Here is a 21309-nt window from a genome sequence, read left to right as displayed (position 1 = left end):
TAATTAATCCAGTTAAGAGCAGAGGAGGTCACCAGTGACTCTTTCTGCTGTCTGCACATAAAACCTTTGACCTGTGATTAACAGGGTTTTTCCCTGTTTCAAAGTGTGCAATAGTTGATATGGCAAAGTGAGTCCACTTTTCTGTGCTTCTTTTAAGTAGAGATCATATTTATATGGTTCTTCTGTAAACAAAAATGACTCTACTGCTGTAGTGCTTCCTGTGGTTTTCTTCCTCCTATCATTCATTACTGCTGTTGCTGTTCAGGAAATCTTGACCAGTGTTTGGAAGTGTGGAGTTTGAAGAGGGGAAGTGTCTTGTCCAAGCTATTCAACAAGCTAAAACTACTAATGGGGCACTTTTGGTTTTAATGCTGTGTGCTTTTTTTAATGCTGATGCAGTTGATTGAAAAGATCCTAAACCATCTTAACACTAAGGACTGTTGGTTTTGTCTCTGTTGTGTGAGCAAACTCAGGACAAATTGCGTAGGTGAGGTTTTGCTGTGGGATTATGTTACCATTCAACTGAAGTCAAGGTCTAAGACTTGGTAATTAGTTTTAGAATTGGTATTCAGTTGTGTTATAGAAATGTATGTTTTATGATAGAAAGACTTCTGTTCCTTCTAGAATTAGGATTTCATTAAGAATACTAATATATTATAAAAAATATAATGGTTATTATTTTGGAAATTTATTAATGCTGGAAAGCAAAATATATGTCCATTGCTCCCAATGCAAAGAAAAAGAAAAAAAGACAAAACCAGCATTGAGAGCATTCTGGTTCTATAAAAAATAATAAAAAAATTGTCTACATAACTTAATTATTTCTTCTGCTTTTAAGTTACAGCACTAAAGATTATTTTTTAATGTACACACATAACAGCACATTAGTTGAGAATTTGTTGATACTGGAATTAGTAAACAGAATAGATTATTCATACAAGTATTTGTAATTATTAGGTTCCCTCATTTACGTGGGAAATTAATGGAAACAGAGTAATAACTGAAAAGAGAAGATGACTAGTGTCTGAATTTATTTTCTATCTTTAAAATCATTAAATTAGAAGATAACATCATATAACATTTTTATTTAGGGCCAGATTTAAAAACAAATGGACAACTTTGGGCAATGCTGTTAGATTTCATATATGTGTAATGAATATCACTTTGCTGTTTGGAATGCTTGCATTGACAAACAAGTCTCATCATATTGCCCTACATTAAGAATGTTGATAAGATTCTTTATCTTTTATTATTTATTGCTCTAAATCACACTTTGAAGCCCTTTGCTTTAAGGCAGGGTATACCAGTGAGTAGATGGATGCATCAGACTATTAAAATTATTTTTTATTGTTGTCCGTTTTAAGTCTTTTTCCTTAATGGGCTTATTCACTTTATGAAAGAGAGCTTTAACAAGTGAAGACTTGCATTTGAGCACTTGCTGTAAAGATTACCTTAAAGTAATAAAGATAACACAAGTAATTAAAAATGACAGTATTTGATCTCTGTGTATTTGGAAGAAAAATTAAAGTCTTAATATGGTAGAGGAAGAGTTTGCTAATTTTAGCTGGCTTTAAATTACAGTATTGGGGGACAAAAGGCATTCTGCATCAGCTTTTTCTTATGACAAATATAGTATAATAATTACTGTTATTTAATTTATTTTAAAATAAATGACATCACCAAATACTGATGTTTTAAAATCCGATGTAGGCCATTAACTCAAGAAGAAATTGCTCATCGGCGCGAACTTGCCAAACGAAGGCACGCAGAAAAATTGGCAGCAAGTCAAGGGAAGGAGCTGTCAGAAAAGCCCCCAAGTGAAAACTCACCTGAAGTAACTGGGAACACTGGTGATACAAAAGGTGTGTGATACCTTAATGCCTGTTTTTCTAGGAGAATGTTCAGTAGTAGTGTCTTGGCATTGCCAAGGGGCACCTTCACAAATCCACATTGTGAATCATCCACGTGCCAGTCCAGAGTGCAATACATGGAGCTGAAGGAAGAGTGAGGAGGGATTTGTAGGAAAACTGACAGTTCATAACTGGAGAAATAGTGCCACAGATTGATGTTCCTTGGCCTGAGAACGTGCTTGATCTCAGCTCTTTGTGTCGTTGAAAGGAGATGATGCTTCAAGGAGATGCTCTGCTGGAAACTGAGTAACTTCCAATGCCAAAGAGCCAAAATTGGTACAAAAGCAGGGTGTGAACAACAGAACTGGATTATGGATAACAGTTGTGGAGGTTGTTCTTTTCTCAGAAGTAACAAGTGGTAGGAAAAGAGGAAATGTCCTCAGGTTGTGCCAGGGAAGGTTTAGAGGAAAAATTTCTTGACCAGAACTATAAAGCACTAGAAGAGGCTGCCCAGGGAAGTCATTGAGTCTCTATCCCTGGGGATATTTAAAAAGTGTTGCACTAAAGAACATGGGTTTGTGGTGGACTTGACAGTACTGGGTTGGACTTCAGGATCTTAAAGGTCTGTTTTAACTGGAACAACTCTGGGATTCACCACATGTGGCAATATAATGTATAATTTATTTTTTTTTCCTCCAAATGATGAAGCAGAAAGTGTTTTTATGCTTAATAGTTTGTTTTTTTTCTGACTGGTTAGGTGAAGAGCAACAGCTCACTGGTCAAGGCGATAGCATGACCTCAAAGGCAGTGAAACAGGAAACGGACAAGGAGTATTTCATTGCTTTTGCCAGAGTGTTCAGTGGTGTGGTGAAAAGAGGGCAAAAAATCTTTGTTTTAGGACCAAAATATGATCCTGCTGAGTCTTTGCATAAGGTAAGAGGTGATTGTGAACTGTTGCAATAATTTGGATTATTTTGAAACACTGATGACCTAACTTCTTTCATGTGTCTTACTCAAAAGAGATAAAAAAGTTGAACTGAATAATTTCAAAAACTATCAAAGTAATTTAGGGAATTATGCTAATAGCTGATTGTGTCTGTTAACTCCTATTAAATTGTAACATTTCCAAAATAGTTTTAAGTACAGTGTTGTATTAACTAACCATAAATCCAGTATATATGTGTATATTTTGTTTAAACATACACATTTAATTTTACACACATATATGTATGTATATTTTTTTTAAAAAAAGTGAAGGAAAAAGCAATTCTCTCTGCACAATAGCATTGGGAAAAATTGGTGTTAAATGTTTTGAGATTCTGATCAAAGAGGTTCATCCTTTTGAATTTACTTCAAAACATTCCTTTTTTCAGTGATAATGAAAAATGAGGTAGAAGTAATACACACCTAAAATTTGCCAAATAAAGCATTATTTTTTATCTTCTTGGTAACATTCATGTGTTAGCGTGAAGTCTGGATTTTTGGGAGCGTATGTTGGTTTCTAACATCTAAGATTTGAGATGAAAATGCTTTAGATTGTATTTTTAAACTTTGGAATGCAAGGAGGTTTTGTGGAAGAAGTTTTTATCAGAGCTAAGTGATAAATATCCAAATGCTGGTTTTGTGCTCTGTGTAGCTGTCATCCCAGTGCTGTGCCACAGATGACCTGCCAGCAGTCCCTCATATGACGTGCTGCACTTTGGAGAACCTCTACTTACTTATGGGGAGAGAGCTTGAAGATCTTGAGGAAGTGCCTGCAGGAAATGTTCTGGGTAAGAACTGGGGTTTAATTTCCTAGAGCTTGGATCCTTATGTTGTCCAAAATACACTGAAATTGGTTTGATGCGATTAATAAATAAGAAAATTTAAATCCATGAATATTTTAAAGCATGTTGTATGTGCAAAAAAGGAATGTAGTGTAATTAAATCGGGATTTCTGTACACTTTGAATAGGAGAAAAGTAGGGATTACATTAGCCTATTATCTTCAGCTTGGATAATTGCCAGTAAACATTGCTGTCAGGAGTTGCCAAGGGCAGTAGTAAATTCCCATATTTCATAGATTTCAAGGATTATTTATAATATTTTCCCATCAGTGGAAATTCCTTAATGTGACTTTTCTGGTGATGTGGATGAGTGTAGTTTTATTTATGGGTCTGTTTGAACCCTGGTGCTAAAAATTACTTCTTTTATGGCTGTGGCAATTTTTTCACTTTCTCCATGGACAAAGTTGTAAAAGTCAACCTAATCATTGAGTTATGTTCTTTTATGTCAGATTCTGAGCTGCTTTGCTCTAGAATGAGTACTGCCTGATTTTTAGAAATTTATGGTTTATGTACACAGTAAATGAAAAATAGGTGTACTCTGTTAAGGTTGAAATTTTTTTATTTAGGCAACTAACCATGCTTTGTCTGCTTTATCATGAGCCTAGCATTCAGAACATAAGCAGCTGGTGAATTTTATTTGGAAGCTTAAGATATTAAAATTCTGAATTACGTCTGATAGTAGTTGACCATTTGCAGTATTAAAATGGTGAGTGAGTGTACCTGAGTGTGTGAGTGTGTAACTATCAGAGTGTGAGTGTGCCTGAGTGTGTGTGTGAAAATAAATTAAGTATATGGTCTTTTTGCTTCAAAAAATGATTAATAGTTTGGAAAAAATAGAGAAACCCATCCCAAAACACTTTTCAGTAAAAATGAAAGGATGTAGTCTTTGTGTGTAGCAAACAGTAAATACTCCTGGAGATGCCTCCAGCAGAAAAAAAATATATTGTAAAGATTTTGTTGTCTTTAGTGTTAAGCGTTGGACCAAATTTTAAGAAAGGTTTTTATAGCTATCACATTCTACCAGAATTTATTGATAGTCTATGCTGAAGGTTGCTCTTTAGTGGGGTCTAACTTTTCCATAAAGAAAAGTTTACTTGATTAATAAGAGTTCTAAATGGTCATATTTAGAATAATCCACTAGAATTTTAAGATAAGAATTTACAGTCCATTTTAGCCAGACTGTGTTTGGTATTTCATCTTTTATCACCACGTCATTGTAAAGTGATCACACAAAGCAAGTTTTCATTTTTACCTGAAGCATTTAAGCTCAAATCTGTATGTTGGATTTTTACATCTAATGTAATTTTAAAGGTTTTTTTTTTTTTTAGACTGAAATTCCTAAATGCCTTTCTTTTGTTTTTCCCATTTTCCTGTAAGGCTGCACTGTTAATTTACATAAATTCAATAAGCTGTTTAATGATTTGACAATGATTTATCACACTCAGAAGACAATGCAATGCATTTATATGAAAGGAATGTATAACAATGGTGATGCAAGACTTTTATTATTCCAGTTAGCAACAGTGATTTCTGTTTGTAAGACCATTTGTCTTCCAGCTTTAGTGCACACAGCAGTGATTTCTCTCCAGCCATATAAGGAGATTGCTTGTGGATTATCCAGTAAATTAAAGAAGCTTTTCTGAAAGCTCTGTGGTTTCACTCTGTATAATTAAGTTATTGCCATAAGGAATACACAGTTAATCATGACTGCCTATTTCCACTTTAAGACTCATAATATAGATTTTTTCAGTTTTTTTTCATCAGGGTTTGAGTTTTTTTGCTATTACTTATATGTTGCTTATTACAAGGGAGTATCTGCTTGGTCCTAATAAGTGGCCTTTTTATTCTTTATACTGGCTTATGCAAAGGTTTAGTGATCAAAGACAAAGACTGATACAGAGGTTGTTTTACTGAAGATGAGAAGATTTAATACCTTGTTCCTTGTGCTCAATTAATATTTCCTTAAAATACTGCTCTCCTTTTAATTGATGAAAATCTGAGATTGCAAAACACCCCAAGCTGAAAGGGCAATGAAGCATAGTGTGTTTGAACTGCAAAGCTGTTACAAACAGAATTCAAAAACATCAAGTTGGAAAGAGATACTGTGTCCTTGCCTAATATGTGTAGCCATTCTGGAAACTTTGGGAAGTAATTTTCTGGTATTATTTTGAATTCCTGAAAGTTAGGAGAGACAAAATGTTTTGCATTGATTAATTTGTGTTGCAAGTTTGCAGCTGGACTGTTTAGCCAAAAGCATTTGTCCAAGAGCTTGAAGCAGTATGTAATTTTCAAGTAATATGGCAAATACAAAATAGAGACCCTTCCATATAGCTGTTTCTAAATCAGAATTTTTCTTTGCAAACTTGTGACTACTATGCATTTTTGTAGGCCTTGAGTAGGAGGTGAAATATGATTGAAACCAAAAAGTTCTTGGGGACCAAAGGTAATAACGTCTTTGTTATAAATCTTTGTTCAAAAATTATTTGTCAGACTATCCTTTGATAATAATAAAATCCTTGTCTTAGACAAATACACCCAGTTTGTAGAATCTGTAATATAGAAGGATTGTTGTTTTCTCTGAGAACTAAAAAGGAGTCTGTGAATAAATTGTCCTCTGAGAAGAGAGTACTCTCTTACTTTTCAGCTTTTTATTTGTCACCATTTTCCCCACCAGCACCTCTGTGAGACATCCTATGCCAGCAGACAGGATATTTTACTTTTTAACTGGCACTGCAAGAATGTGCTTTGTACTCCTTTGAATGAACAGAGACCTTGCAGGAGGAGAATCTAGTTACTGGAGCAGCAGATGAGGTTAGATTAGATTAGGTATGTGCCCTCAGGTTCCAAATGGCACTTGCATTGAGTTGAAACTGCTGAATGAAAAACATGATAGTCATTGGAATGGGCCATGAAGGTGTCTTCAGGTTTAGATGGGAAAAATGGGAAGTGTTGGTCCAAAAATCAATCATGTGCCTTGGTGCACTGTTTCAGGAGTGCCTTATTTTCCTCTGTCATGTCACATGCCTTTGCAAGGTGTGCTGAATTCAAGCCTCCCTGTGGGCATCAGCTCTGAGGGTTCTGGGAGTGTGACCCTGCTCTTGCCAATGGTCCACCTGCATGTCCTGATAGCAGTGCTGGCTGGCTCTGTGTCACTGTGTCCTGTCTTCAGGCCCGTGGCAGTTTCTGTACCAGCTTCACTTGGGCTGAGGCCTTGTTATCTTAACAGAAACAGTGTTCTGCTCTGTAAATTCTAGCTAGGTATACCAGAACCATGCTTGAATTCCAAATGTGGGAGTACTCTGTACTTGCAGACATTAAATGTGACAATTATGTGTGCCACCCAAATCCCTATCTCAAAATAATTGATTTTTGATTCCAAGGCATCTCAGGCACAGTTTGTGCTCCCTCTTTAGAAAGCTGCCTGAATACCCATTGGAAAGAAAGTCTAGTGTCATAGACCTTGGACACAATATGTGCTGTTTTGACAATACTGTCCTTCTGGAACTTTTAGGAAAGAAATGGTACTTAAGTAATATATTCCAAAGCCTGCTTGTCTGATGTATGTTCTTAGTGACACTAAAATTAACACTTGTCTTTGTTTCCATAATATCATCTGTGCAAACAGCAAACTGCTCTAACTGTAGCATGCTCCTTAAAGGCCTGTCCTTCTTTCCTACAGCAAAAATATAACAGAGAAAGGAAGTCTTAATGCAGACAATCATTGGGCTATCCAAAGGTTTTAGCTTCTTTAATTTAGTGAGCATTATCATAGTTCAGGTTCTTGCTGGAACACTTCCCTTGGGCATATCAGTGGCACTGGAGGTTCCTGCTGCCACGTAGACATCTCCAGAGGTTTTTGTCAAATACCTCCTGTATTTGACAGGAGGTAAGCCCTGGCTGTAGTGTGAAATCCATTGGTCTTCAATTTGATTATCATGGCTCTTCTTACTAGTGCTTGGTTTCTCTTCTAAACAGGAAAATTAGAAATCATTCAGTTAGAATACATTAATTGATTTAGTTTGGATGTTGTATGTAAGACCTTCTGTTTGCTAAGTAGTGTTAAGTGTTGTTTAACAAGCTGTAGAGACTGATAATGCAAGTACACAAATAGAAGAATTAACACTACCATAAACAATTTTTCTTTTTCATATTTTTGTTAATGAAAGTTGTGGGGAAGCAGCACTTATTAGATCTTTCCATGAAAGAAAAAGATGTTGCTTGTTTACCAGGAGGCAAAACAATAACTTAAATTGAAACAGTGTTGAAAGCTCCACAAAGTTGATTATGATATGCAAGTTTTAAATAATTTCAATTATGTTTCTATGTTAAGAAAATTTAGTCTAAATTAAAACTCTGTCTCACAGCAGTAAGTGTTTTGAACTATTAATAAATCTGAATTACGAGGAATGGAAGAAGATGGGATGGTTGATTTGCTTGTTCCCGTGCAAGAATCTCCCTCCCTTTATGTATAAATACATTTATTTATTTATTTACTTTATTTATTTGCTTTAACCAGTCAAAGAAAAAGTACAATTACAGGAAAAGCATCACTTTGTAACAATTGTGAAATTCTTGTGGTTGAGGGCTATAAAAAGAACTGAGTGATCCCTAAAGTGACAAAGGAAAAATCATGAGGCAATATGTGAGGAAAAAGTAATCTGGGCTCATAAGTAAAGATTTAACAAGTGCATGCCCTCCAGATGCTCAGAATAATGCTTCCTTTTTTCTCCCTCCTTTTTTGTTTTATTTTTCTTGCTGCTGTTCCATAATTGAAAACAAAATGCCTATTTTGTTCTCTGAAAAAATAAAAGGGTTGTTGGAAGTAGTGTAAAAAAGTATTTAAAAAATGGGGGTAAAGAGATAGGGTTTGTTTTCTGATCATATCGTGCACAGATGAAGGGCTTAGGATTCCTATACTGGATATTGATTACCATTTCTAAGTAATGTAAACAAGTGCTGATGTGAAAACCAACACACATTTTTGAAAACACTGTTTTAGGTACTTGGGTAAGTGAAAAATCATTTGGGACTTTTTTAAAATTGGCTCAGTTCCATGTTTGTACTGAATGGATAATTGAAGGATCATTCAATGATACATGTTCGTTAATTGGAGTAAAATTTGTCACAAGGCATGTTGTGCATGCACACACAGGAGTTCAGAATGACATGCATCTGAAGTTACTGATCTGTGTGCTTCTTTTCATCCACAAGTACCATAACAATGGACTTGTGTTTCCTAATGTACAAAACCTAGATTTTTCTTAGAGCTGCCTATACGACTATTGAAGTGCTTTTTGTGTCTTGTTGAATACTGTTAAAAGCAAAGCTTTTCCCTTGCCACTAGATTTGTTGTGCTTTAGTGTAGGGCTCATAGGAGGCTAGACGATTTCCTGAATGTTTTCAAATGCAGTTAGCTATGTGAATATCAAGTGTTCTACCAAATTGGGAGCATTTTGTTATTTAACATACCAAATGACATTGTTAGAAGCAGGAATCTGGAAGTCCCTCCTGTTGCCAGCTCACTGTTACGACTTCCTACATGACACACTGTTGTGTACCTTGGTGTTTCCATTTCTGAAATGCTGGTTTTCCCATACAGTGTTCTTTCATGTTTTAATTATTTATAAAGCACTTACAGGATTCTTGACTTGGGAACAATGTGGCACAGGAAATGTGGGTGATGATGGATTCATAGCTCTGGATTTTTTGGTACTTTTCTGAAGATGGATGCCATAGAGCTGCAGTAGCCTGGAGAACTGGTGTGAAGGAGTACAGCTAACCTCATTACAAGGTGTCTAACAAGCATTTTATTCCTTTAGGACTTCATTGAACAATTTAGGAGCTTTTAATAAGCAGCCTCTGTTAAGAGCAAAGAGCAGCTGCGAGCAGCAATGCCATTTTAAAGGCCCAGAATGGCTTTCTAGGCCTGATGCCAACTAGCAGGCATTACCACCTTCTGTGAGAGCACTAGGAACAGGCCTGCTGTTCACCAGCCTTGTATTTCTGTGCAAACATTTGGTGGGCTAATTTCACTCTCTGAATCACTAATGTGATTATTTAAAAAAAAAAATAAAATAAATAAAATCACCAGCTTGAAGTGATTCCAGCTGCAGGGGCTTTCTCATCTCAGCCTGCTGTGGTCAGTGAACGCAGGAGGGCAGTCTTCCTCCAGATTATTACTGAAATTAGCCTAAAATACTGAATGAAACAAAGAAAACTCAAACCTTTGTCTTCAGTTTTGGAATACTTACAATTTTTATCTCTGCCATCTTACAACGTCTATAAAATAGCCTTTTAGGGATAAAAATAGCCCTTTAAATTTGATTTTGGTAATCCAGCACTGTTGAGGAAAAGCTATATAATTGAATGTATTTTATTGTTGAATGACATTTAATCTCCCTGGACTGTTGCATTTACCTGACACCATAGTATTTATATTCTTTTCTTACCCAGTTGGTGTTTTATTAATAGTTAAATTGTTGAAAAAATTGAGTGTGTTCAAGTCATTTCTTTGAGCTAAAGACATAATAGTTAATCTGTTGTTTGGCCTCTTTCAGAGCTGGAAACTGAAACCATTTTCTTTAACTCTATTTTTGCCATAGTGAATTTAGTGCCTTTGCTGTTCCTGCTCTTTGCTGTGTGTGCTTCTAACAAGGCAGGCTGAGAAATTTGTATTGCTTAGAGGGCAGCGTAACATGACAGTGCACAGCTAATGAACTAGCACAAAATGAAATTAGAAGTGTATTTTGCTGATGATCTGCTGAGTTTCCTTTGCCCTGTTTGCCATACCATTTCATGTGGTTTATTTTGGGGGCTTTGATGTGACAAACTTTATTGCAAAAGGAATAAGTCATTCATTACCATGTTTTCTAATTAATATCAAGATATCACTTGAGAAGAAAAAATATGCAATGTCTTAGGTCAGAGTTCTAGCACTGTGTCTTTATTATGTCTTTACAACGTGTCTTTATTAACTGAGCTAAATTTTTTAGGAAGGATATTTTGCATGGTTAATAGTTTCCTTATAAAGCACATTTTGTTTTGTGGTTTTTTGGTGAGTCTTTTTGGTTGGGCTATTTTTTTGAGAATTTAAATTGCTTTATGAGTATCTGTATTTTTTCTGTTTTTCTAACTAAACCTTATTAAGACTATGAAAGGAGATTGTAAGTGTAGTAATCCTTTCTAAAGAAAAACACTTCAAAATTTTCTAGTGCTTCTGGAATGTTCTCTGCTCTAATTGTCAGGAGTTGATTATGAGGTCTTACAAATGTGTTTAGTCTTGCCACTAAAATACAAGGGGTTTTAAAATCATATTTAAAAATTTGAACTGTATAAGACTATTTAAGCTAAAGTCATAATGCTTTCATCTACCCAACAATGCCTGTAAATTTGCTCTTGACCCCTGCTGGATTATAATGTCAAAAAAATGCAAATGATTACGTTTTTGAGGAAAGGGGAGAAAGCAATGAAACATTCCATGTCAGTTTTATAGCAACTTTCAGTTTTTATAATCTCTAAAAACTGAGCTTTTGTGTGAATGGAAATTAGTTTTCTATATAATTTCCCTTATACGAGGCAAGCACTCCTGATTCTTTGGGGTTTGTATGCAGACAGCCACTCGCTGATGCTTGAGGTTTCCCAAATAATATCAGAAGGAAAACTGCCCAGACTTGTCGGTGTTGGTTGTTGCTGCTTGTGTGCCTGTGAGCAGCAGTGGGACTAACAAGAATCAAGACAATTTCATAGCACTGCTGCTTGAAGGAGCTGAGAGCACAGCAGCAAGCACATGCTCTGCAGCTACTTAATATAAACATCTAGAAATAGAGTGGGCACAGGGTCTGAGGTGCAGGCAGTTGTCTGTTTATCATCCCAGTGTTTGTTGCAAAAAAAAAAGTGATTCTTGGCCATGATTTGTCCAGTGCCTATTATCACACTGCTATTCATTGTTCAGAATTCAGGGTCAGTGTTAGAGGGGCCTGACTCCTCTTGTGCCAGAGTGGACAATTGCCCTGGGGGGCAGGTGTTATTCAGCCTTTCAGTAGCTCACTGTGGGTTTAGGTCAGATATTACCTGGCTTATCTCCAAAATCTCCAAATCTTCTGTGAGTGGTTGGATGGGTGTAATTTTGGAAGTCTGTTTAAAATGAAAAGAAAGGGATTTCCCCCAGTATTTCACACTTACTGTCTTTAAGTCAGCATCAGTGTACTATTTTCAGTCTCTCCCTCTATGAAAATGCATGTAAAAATAAAGGGAGAACAGTTATCTATGGAAATAGCCATATTTATTACTTGGCTAATAAACCTCTTTTCTTATACTGTATGAATAGAAGAAGTTAAAGTAGTTAATATCATCAATGTTAAATGGTAAGATAAAACTTAAGGAAAAGTTTTGAGATTATTTGCTGAGCTCACATCTGCAATGTTGCATTTGGGATTTTTTACAGCACACTGAGATACCTCAGTGATCATTTGGGGAAATGACCTCATGTTTTCATTTGAAGAGCCTGAATGCTCTACCCCTCAGTCTCCTTATAAGAATTGCTTGGAGCATGCTTTTTTCTTTGGTGTGTTGTATTTTTTTAAAGCCAGTATCCTCTTTAAAACTAGAATGTCATTTTTTAGTAGGTGTCTGTAGTGTAGCTGTTTGCTCCCTCCTTTCCTCTTTTGTGGTTCTAAGGCAAACCATCTAACTTGCCTTGATTGGTGGAAAATCTCTAAAGAGACTTTAGTATCCATTACTAAATGAGGATCTATATTAGAGGAACCACAGTGACTTCAGGTTTTTACTCAAAGTTAATGCATTCCATTTCTAAGAAAATGCTGCCTGTTAGTGCAGCTTTGAAATGCTGTATCAAGAGTGGGAAACATCAGTTTGGGACATCAGGGCATTAGAGTAAATGTCCCAGAGATTCAGCAAACAGGCTGTAGTTGAGGAGTTAGTGTTTGAGGCTCCATTTTTAACAGAGATTATTAATCAGATAATTTAAACAAATTATGTGATTTAACAAGGCTCTGTATTTAGACTATGTAATTGAACCTTTTATCCCCCTGTACAAAATGGCATTAGGCTTTTCTTCCTTCTGAATGAAATATGCTAGAGAATTGCCTTTGCAGAAGTTGGTGCTGTAGAGCTCAAACTTTCAGAAACCTGTTGTGAAGAATCATTTCCTTTATTTAATGTGACCACGGGTTTTCTAAAATTCAAACTGAGAACATTCAGTGTCATTTCAGAAATAGGTGCAAAATAATCACTTTAAGCACAAATGAGTTTGAAAATACATGCCTTTCTACATGTAAATTCATGTATAGTCATTCAGACATGAAAAGGACACCATAAATCACATCTGTTAGGAATGTGTCCAATTACCAATGCAGAAAAGAAGTTCTGTTCTAAAAGGATTTGGGGTTTTGCACTGTTATTTATAGAAAATACATCTCTCGCTACTGTGATGGCGTACGTGAATCAAATCCTGACATCTTCAACTGGCTATTCCTTTATCTGTTTTTGGCAGATAAAGTTCAGTTTCTATCAGATGAATGAAGTTGCAGCTTCATTACACAGGTAGTCAGTCCATATACTAAAAGGTAGTTGTGAAATGTGGACATTTGTCAGTATCAAGTCATAGTATAGTTGTGGGCAGGTAACTAAATGTAATTATAGCTGGAATACTGCCTCATAGGTGTCATTTTGGCTGGACTTTCATTCAGGTGTGCAATTGCAAAGCACGGAAGGGTGTAAAAAATGACATTAAATCATAAAGTTATCCACGTGGATAATCGTTGTTTTCTGTATCATAGAGATGTATTTCACATGTGTGTGCACTGCTGTTGCTAACACTGCTTCTCTCTTGCCACATCTCAAGTACAGTCCTGCTCCTTTATCCTTTGCAGTCTCTAACAGGACACCTAAATAACTGAAATAATTGTATTAATGATAGAAAATACTCTCATTCCTGGTGTTTATCACTGCTGAAATATGACATGTGTAACCCTTGGGACAGGGGAGGAGAAACCTGGATCTAGAAATTAGTTTACTTGTCTCAAAATGTTATCCTCTCTGTGCCCTGAAGTGATGGATAAATAAACATGGTTGTTCTAGGCTTTCTTAGTTAAATCTAGTTTGTTGCTACTTTTGTATAGTTCGTCACTTCTGAGCATTTTCTTCTAAATCTTTTCCTTTTTCAGCTTTGGTACACCAGGAAGCTGTTGTCTATATATGCATTTTTTAGCAATAAAAAATTTACAATTTTCTTCAATATCTAATCTTCTCTGTTTCTGTATAATTTTTTTTCTAAGGTTCTGCAAAATTGAAACTCCTTTATGTGGATTTGATTGAATAAGGCTTTTTCCCATGGTTATACTTTGAACAAGTATCTGTGAACAAAACAGTTCTAAAGAACAAATACAGTGATTTTCTGTTTTTCACTGAGTTTCAGTAGAAACATACACAACATGTCTGGCAAGAATTATATTTTAATTTCTATATCAAATATCTCAGTATTCAGGGCATCTGAGTTATGATGGTTCCTTGACAAGTTAGGGTAGTTAGAGAATTGTCATGCAGTTTTCCATGTTTCTTTACAAGAACCATTATACCACTTAACTTGTTTTATCCTTAAACTGTTTTCTTACTCCCATTTGATGTGAAGCCAGAGGGCACTGTTTTTCATACAATACAGAAAGTGCTGCTGTTTCAACTTTGTGTGAAGGTCTCATATGGATTCACAGTACTGTTGGTGTAGTGAAAACTTCGGATTATGGTTTTTAATATTCATTCCTTCATGCAGAAAATCTACAAATATGTCAACTCTAAATTAAATCAATCTCACCAAGTAGTCAGAGAGCCAAAAATCTGCAATCAGCATGGTTCCTACTTATTAGCTCAGCTTGGAAATTTACAGGTTTCAGAGGCAGTGTAATGTTAAGTAAAGCCACTGCCATGAAAACATCTTGTTCAGCTTCTTTTTTTTGACACTTTCTTTGTCCTGAGAAAAGCTACTGTTTTATATGAAAAAGAGCTCCTCTCTGAATGTTTCTTAACTTTCGTGGCTACACTAATTGCCTTCTGCTCAGAGTAATAGCTGGACTGTAGAAATTAGGCTGAACCTCCCTCAGCTGTTTTTGGAGTGTTAAGGTGGCTCTGAAAGTGACACTTTTTCCCCCTAAGCTCCCCAGCCCAAATCTGAGTATTAACCTCTTGTTTTCCCTTTCTATTCCACCTTTCTCTCTGTATTTGTTTTTCTACCTCTACTTTTAATTTGTATAGCCTTAGTTACCCCATGTCAAAGTTAGACGATATGAGAATATTTTAGTTAACCACAGCCTAAGCAAAGGAAAAAGCTCTTCTTTTAACTGGCATTGTTTATGCAAAACCACTAATCTGTGAGGGCATTTTCCTTGAATGTGTTTTAAATTCCTGCTGGAGCACTTCCTAATGTGAGCCAGGCCTCTGTGTAAGGGGGAGAGGAGCAGGGTACCTGGATAGCTGCTTTCACACCTGCTGTGGAGGAGTGTTCCTCTCACTGTGTAGTAGCCCTGGTGCCTGTAATGCACAGCATCCTTACAATAAATAAATCTGTGGCTGTGAAATGCCTCTACTTCTGCATTCAAACTAGCCACAGAAGCCTTCATTTATTCCTTTGGGTGTTTCTGCCTTGCTTCCATTGTCTGTTGTTACCAAAGCTTCTTCAAGGAGGTCAGAAAAAGCAGTGAGGGGTTGCACTGAGAGCACAGGAGTCTGAGTGGGGAAGACCAGATTGGAGTCATTTTTGCACATAACCCTGCTGAAGGAACGTGATTCACAGAGAATCACAATCCTGCGTAGCAAACGGGAAGGTTAAAAAGTCAAGAGACTGTTAACAAATGCTGTGTTTTTATGACTTATTTTCCAAATATTTTCTCGAAATTTTGATGTTGTTTCGTGTCTCAGATGAAATTGCAGAAGTGTTGTGAGGATTGTTTGGCCTGTGTCAGGCTGTGAGTCATGGAGCTGGCTTTGGGCTGTGAACTGTGGGGGGGACTTAAGGCAGAGCTATATTTAGGATTATCAACTGATGTCAAACTGTGGAGCACTGCTAAACAACAGTGTTAAAGGGGCAGCACTGGATAGCTTAGGCTCAAAGTTTAGATTGTTTGCAGTGCTTTTTGATTTAGGAAATAATTGGAAAAACTGATATTTACTAGGAGTATTCTGCAGTTTGCAAACCAAGCAGTGTAAGTTTCAACTCAGTTTGTACTTGGCTAGTAAAAATTATTGTAATTTCATTGTCAAAATGGTATGGTTTGAAAAGAGCAAGCCTATACAGTAGTTCTAGTTTTTATGTGTTTCAGAATCAGCATGGGTAAGAACATTATGTATAAAAAATTGTTAAATTCCAGTTATAGATAGACAAGAAATAATGTTTGAAGGGCTGTTAACATTGAGTTTGTCTTAAGATGCAGAACACCTGCTTACCTTACTTGATTGTATTTTGAAATTTTGTCATTAATGCCTGGAACCAAATATAGATACCTTTTTGCATCTAATTAAGACTAAAAGAAGTCGGGTTCTTTTCTAAACTTTATTGCTGCTTACTACCTAATTCCCTTCAATGAGGTCTGTTATGTATAAGGGCAAAATTCAAGAGTGATTTTTAGAAATAAAAAGTTCTATTTTCCAAGGCTGCTCCTCTGTTGTAACTGTGATGGACTGTAGCTAATGGTTCATGTGGGGTTTTACATTTGGTAACCTTCCTTTGAGCGTGCATGTTTTGGTACATAATTCACCTATTTTGGTGGAGAGAATTTTATATTGTAATCTTTGCTTCTGGTCCTGTCTGTGTGAAAACAGTGAGATTGCAGTAGGAACACTGCAGGAAGTATAAAGACCCCAGCTATGATTTTCTGGACAGAATAGAGGTAATTTCATCCCAATAAATTTGAAGTTGGGAAGTTTTTCTAAGACACTTGATGTTGGTTTAAGTGCACTATTATTGTCTTGTATGTAGCCAGACCTGCAACAAGACAATGTACTGGTGGGAAAATAGGGAAAATTCTACTCTGAGTGTATAAGTTCTACAGTTGTTTAAGTTAATGTATGGGACATAAGCCACTCTATCTGTTACTGACATTTTATGTTTCAGTGAAATGCCACCTTTGATACAAGTCTGTTTCAGTGACTAATTGAATTTCTGAAACATAATATTGAGCAACAAATAACTCATCCAAAGACTTGATGTTTTCCAAGTGTCATATGTTAAGATTTGTACAATATTGAAGTATTAGGTCACCAAGTGGTGTGAGTTGCCTGGCTGTAAACCCTGTTACTGTAGATGAAAATGCAACCTGCTGGTAGTTCTTGTTCCATCACTTATGGCACTTACATAAAGACATTCATACCAATTCTCCCCTTTTTAGCCTGCTGGAGCTGATGAGGAGCAGGCAGTTGAAAGCACACATGATTGAGAAGCTCTCAAAATGGGATGTAAAACGTGTGGAATCCTGATGGTTATATTTTTCGGAGCTTTTGCACAAAAGACTAATTGTTTTGTCATGTTCAAAAAGAAAGTTCTCCAAGCAGTGTTACTAACTAAGCCTGGATTCCTGTGGACTGATGTCCTTAAAATCCTCAGCTCCCCTCCAAGCTGCATTTGTGTCCCAGTTGGCTGCCGGGATGCGCGTGCTGGTCACCAGGCAGCTGCTTCCAGGCGGGATAGAAAATGATCGTGTTTTGCCTGCCCTTTCTTCAGTGAGATCACCAATTTTGGTCTCCCTTCAGTACTTAGCCATTGATTTTACATAACTTGTGGAAACTTAATTACACCTGAACCCTCTGCTCTCTCTCACTGGTGAACTTAGTGGAAGTTGACAACATGTTTAAAAGTTGTTGAGAGGAGCCTGTGTGATTACAGGAGTTGCGTTTACTTTGGAAATGAGACTAAAAACTAACTCCATTTTTAACAGATGCTTTTGTGTCCGCAATCCCGTCAGGAAGTATGACATACTGTGTTGAAAGCCTTGCCTCTCAACCAGAAAGAGTCATTTTCAGTGCTCAGGCATTTTTAGCAGAAATGCCTCTCATTTTTAGTAAAAAAGGTTTATCTATCTGGACCTCTTCCAAAGTGTTTAAAGCTGATACAGAGCAGTGCCAAATGGCCACGTTACTTCTGTTCAGAAAAGCAGCTGAGATATTTTTTTGGTATATGTTTTAGGGTTTTGCTTTGTCTTGAAGCAGCAGCCAAGCCACTGCTGTTGCGATCCCCCTTCTGTGGGCTCTGCTGCTTAGACAGCACAATGTCAGCCAGCCTGACCTCCTCTGGGAGGGCACAGAGGTGCAGCATGGAGACAGGTTCACTTTTTTCACACCCTAGAGGTGTTAGCTGCTCCCTCTACGTATATGGGAAAGGGGGAAGAGATGTCTCAACTAGTTTTTGGAGATGCTGTTTGTTTAACCTGGTGTTCTGGTTGGTGTCATCATGCCATTGGGGTTTCACCAGGATTAATATGTTGTTAATGCCTGTTCTTGGACAAAACGTCAGAAGCAGTCTCTTAGTGTGTTAATTGTTAAGGGAATGCAAATTGGGTGAGAGGGAAAATTGCTTTTTATTTGATTAGTTTTACTGTTTATTTAGTATCCTGAATTGTCTTACCCAGTCTGACAAATGCTGGTGCTGGGGAGCCAGAAGTGAGGACAGGGTTTGGTTTTTTAGGTGCAGCTGGCTGTAGATCATCCCAGCTGAATTTGAGATGGTGTTCTCAAACTGCCTTTTGGGGTGGGGTCCCTTTTCCTTTTATCCTTGAACGCAAATGAATTGATCAGTGACTGGTGGTATTCCTGTAAAAAAGGGAATTAGAACACAGGGTTTTCCAGACATGGAAGTGTTAAAGCTCCAAGCTCCCTCCCAGGTATCTTTGGTCAGTGTGAGGCTTGTGCCTGTTCACAGCAAATGAAGACAGCCGTGTTGGGGGTGTTCTCAGTGCATATAGACTCATGTGATGTAAATTAAATTACATCCCATTAGTTGTTTTGTTTGGTTTGGGTTTTTTTTCAACAAGGTATGAAAAATCAAGATTAGTTCTATTTAATATCTTCATTTTAAAACAGAGGAATGCTTTAAAGCCTGGTTTAATGATGTGGTCCTCTTCACTAGTCTTAAGAATTCTCCTACCTTAGATCTATGTATCTTTTTCCTCATTTTTTCTTGTCCTAGAGCTAATGGAAGTTAATATGTTGCAATATTTTAGGAAGTCAAAATTATGCAGACTGCAAATTACAGTAATAACTCTCGATGATACATTAACTGAAGTAATCAGAAATTAGGGTGAAAATTAGAGCCTTCTTTCCTTTCAGGGAAAAAGATTTGTGGGGATAAGGAGGATAAATAGCATTCCTAACTTTTAGGGTATTTTTATGTCTTAAATATACTTGATTTTGGTATGCTTAGTTTACTCAGTGGCAGACTGGCAGTATTACTTAAAGTGAAGCTGACTTTTAAAATCCATTATTTCACTATATTTTGTGAAAAAAAAAAAAATTCTTTTTCAATCTGAGGTCAGCATTTATGGCCCCATAATAGATTTTCATATGGCAGCAATTTTATTAGTTCTTGTTTTTTAAAAAAATTTGAGTGCATTTTGTTTATTTTTTAATTAGTTTAGCTATTAAACTGGAGCATGTGATAAATAACTCATTATCAATAACTTCCTAGGCTGCTGATATTACAAATGTATTTAAGACATCCGTGTTCCTTCTCATGCCATCTGTTTTACACCCATTATGTCAAATAGTCCTAATCTGAGACATTTGAAAGGTGCTTTATTTGGTTAGAATCCTTCTGATTAATTATTTCCCAAAATATTATTGCTTGTGTAATTACAAATGAGCTTCTTAAAGATTTCTTGTAGCTTGAAGTAAAATTTTATATTCTTCTTTATCCATCTTGAAAATTACTGTATTTAAAGTAAACATCAACTTCTGCATAATGCAGACTGAAACGGTCCATTATTCATGGTGCTTTGGAAGACTCAAAGCCATATTTCCCAAGGCAGCCAAGTCAGGCGGCATAAATCACTTCTAGACAGATGCGTTGGGGGGTGGGGAGGTTGCCTTTAAAAGAGAGCATTAGGCATTGGGTCAGGTCTTGGAAAATTGAATTTTAATTAGTTACTTGCATGTCTTACAAGTTAACAGGATAAACGGTCAATGGCTCAAGCATTTCCCACAGGATGTTGTACACGTTTGGTAATCAGTGTGCTGCTTCTTCCTGTGCTATCTGGAATATCCTCATAACTGGTTAGTCTGTATTTGCATTTATCTGATGTATTGAATGATAAAGGCCTTATGTTCCTTTTTAAAGTAATGAAATATAAATCATGTATATTGGGATTCTACAGCTAAATGTAAATCAGCACATGTATGGACAAAATTTAATGAGCTTTTAAGCTAACTGCCATTGTCTTTTGTTATTGACACTTCTAGTGTAGATTCTAAATTCCCCATGTACCTGGGATTTGTAATGCAGAATTTGTAGGAATATGTTCATGTAGCTTTTTCTAAGCAAACATGACAAAACTTCCAAGACTTCTACAGATTAAAATTAATTCTTTGCAAGATCAGTGCCTGAAGGCCTCATTAATTTTAACACCACTTATAATTGATTCTTGGAAGTAACAGATGTTAGTTATATTTTACAATCATCCGTTTAAGAAAACAGTATATACGTGAATTCTGTCCATTTTTAGGAGACACTACTAAAACTGAATAAAGCCTGAAATGGCATTTGCTCTTTGGGAGGTTTGTACACTATGCTGTAACTAGTCTTATTTATGAAGAAATCATTTGATGTTATTGATCTATTAGCTGAGATTAGTTATTTTGCTCTGTTGCAGGAAGTCTTTGATCAAGAAATTAGAAGTATTAAGTTTTCTATTGTGCTGAAAACCCTAATGAACTTTGAATCTTTTTTCATTTACGTCTTGGCTCCAGTACTCATAAAAATAGTAAAATATTGTATGTGGGTTTGTCTTCCCATTGCCTACGTAGAAATAAATGTTGAACTTTGCTACTTCAAGTAGAAAGGCTTTGCCTCCGTCTCCTTTCTTTTAATGTTAAACAGTTTTTATGCTCAATCGGATAGAGCACAACTGATTGCATGCTTCCCTTCTCAGGCTGCTGCCTCCGTCTCCTCTGCCTTCTGAATATCTGTACCTTTCAATGTAGGTGAAATAAATGAAAAAAACATTGAAATAAATCAAGAAGTGATTGTTTTGATTAACCCTTCAGCTGTCTATTCTCTTCACAATCCTGTAACACGTGATCCTCTTTTAATAGATTTTCAGAACTGAGTATGTGCGCACAGCTAATGTTTTGATGGTGGTCCTGCAAAGGATTGTTTTACTGTTTTCTAATGCAACTAGCCAGAGAAGTAGGTTTTAAATAGCTTTCTCTCCTTTTTAAAGTCCAGAATAGAAATATCAAATGTGTCTTTGCTAGATGACTGCTGGAGATTTGTCTTTTTCTTCTGCTGAAATTTGGATCTTTTGGTAAATGTTCCTTTTGCAAACTTAGATATTCATATCAAGCCTAAGTCTAAAGTATTTTACCAAACAGTTCAGTGTTTTCTTGAGTTTTGTTGATGGATGAGTGTTTTGTTGTTAT

The 21309-nt window shown here is 36.3% G+C and overlaps 1 protein-coding gene across 5 annotated transcripts in view; it reads left to right on the top strand.

The window, feature by feature from the left end:
- Positions 1–21309, top strand: part of EFL1 (elongation factor like GTPase 1) — a 63866-nt gene that overhangs the window by 15913 nt on the left and 26644 nt on the right. For all 5 annotated transcript variants that reach the window (XR_009278462.1, XM_058846986.1, XM_058846989.1 and 2 more), the window contains exons 13-15: positions 1711–1862; positions 2608–2783; positions 3487–3622. Coding sequence is in view for 4 of the 5 variants with exons in the window: in XM_058846986.1 (XP_058702969.1) it covers positions 1711–1862; positions 2608–2783; positions 3487–3622 (464 nt within the window). In the remaining variant the exon portion in view is untranslated. The remainder of the gene's footprint in view (positions 1–1710; positions 1863–2607; positions 2784–3486; positions 3623–21309) is intronic.

The sequence above is a fragment of the Poecile atricapillus genome, chromosome 11 (assembly GCF_030490865.1).
Source record: "Poecile atricapillus isolate bPoeAtr1 chromosome 11, bPoeAtr1.hap1, whole genome shotgun sequence".
Taxonomy (NCBI): Eukaryota; Metazoa; Chordata; class Aves; order Passeriformes; family Paridae; genus Poecile; species Poecile atricapillus.
This window is presented reverse-complemented; position numbering and strand designations above follow the sequence as displayed.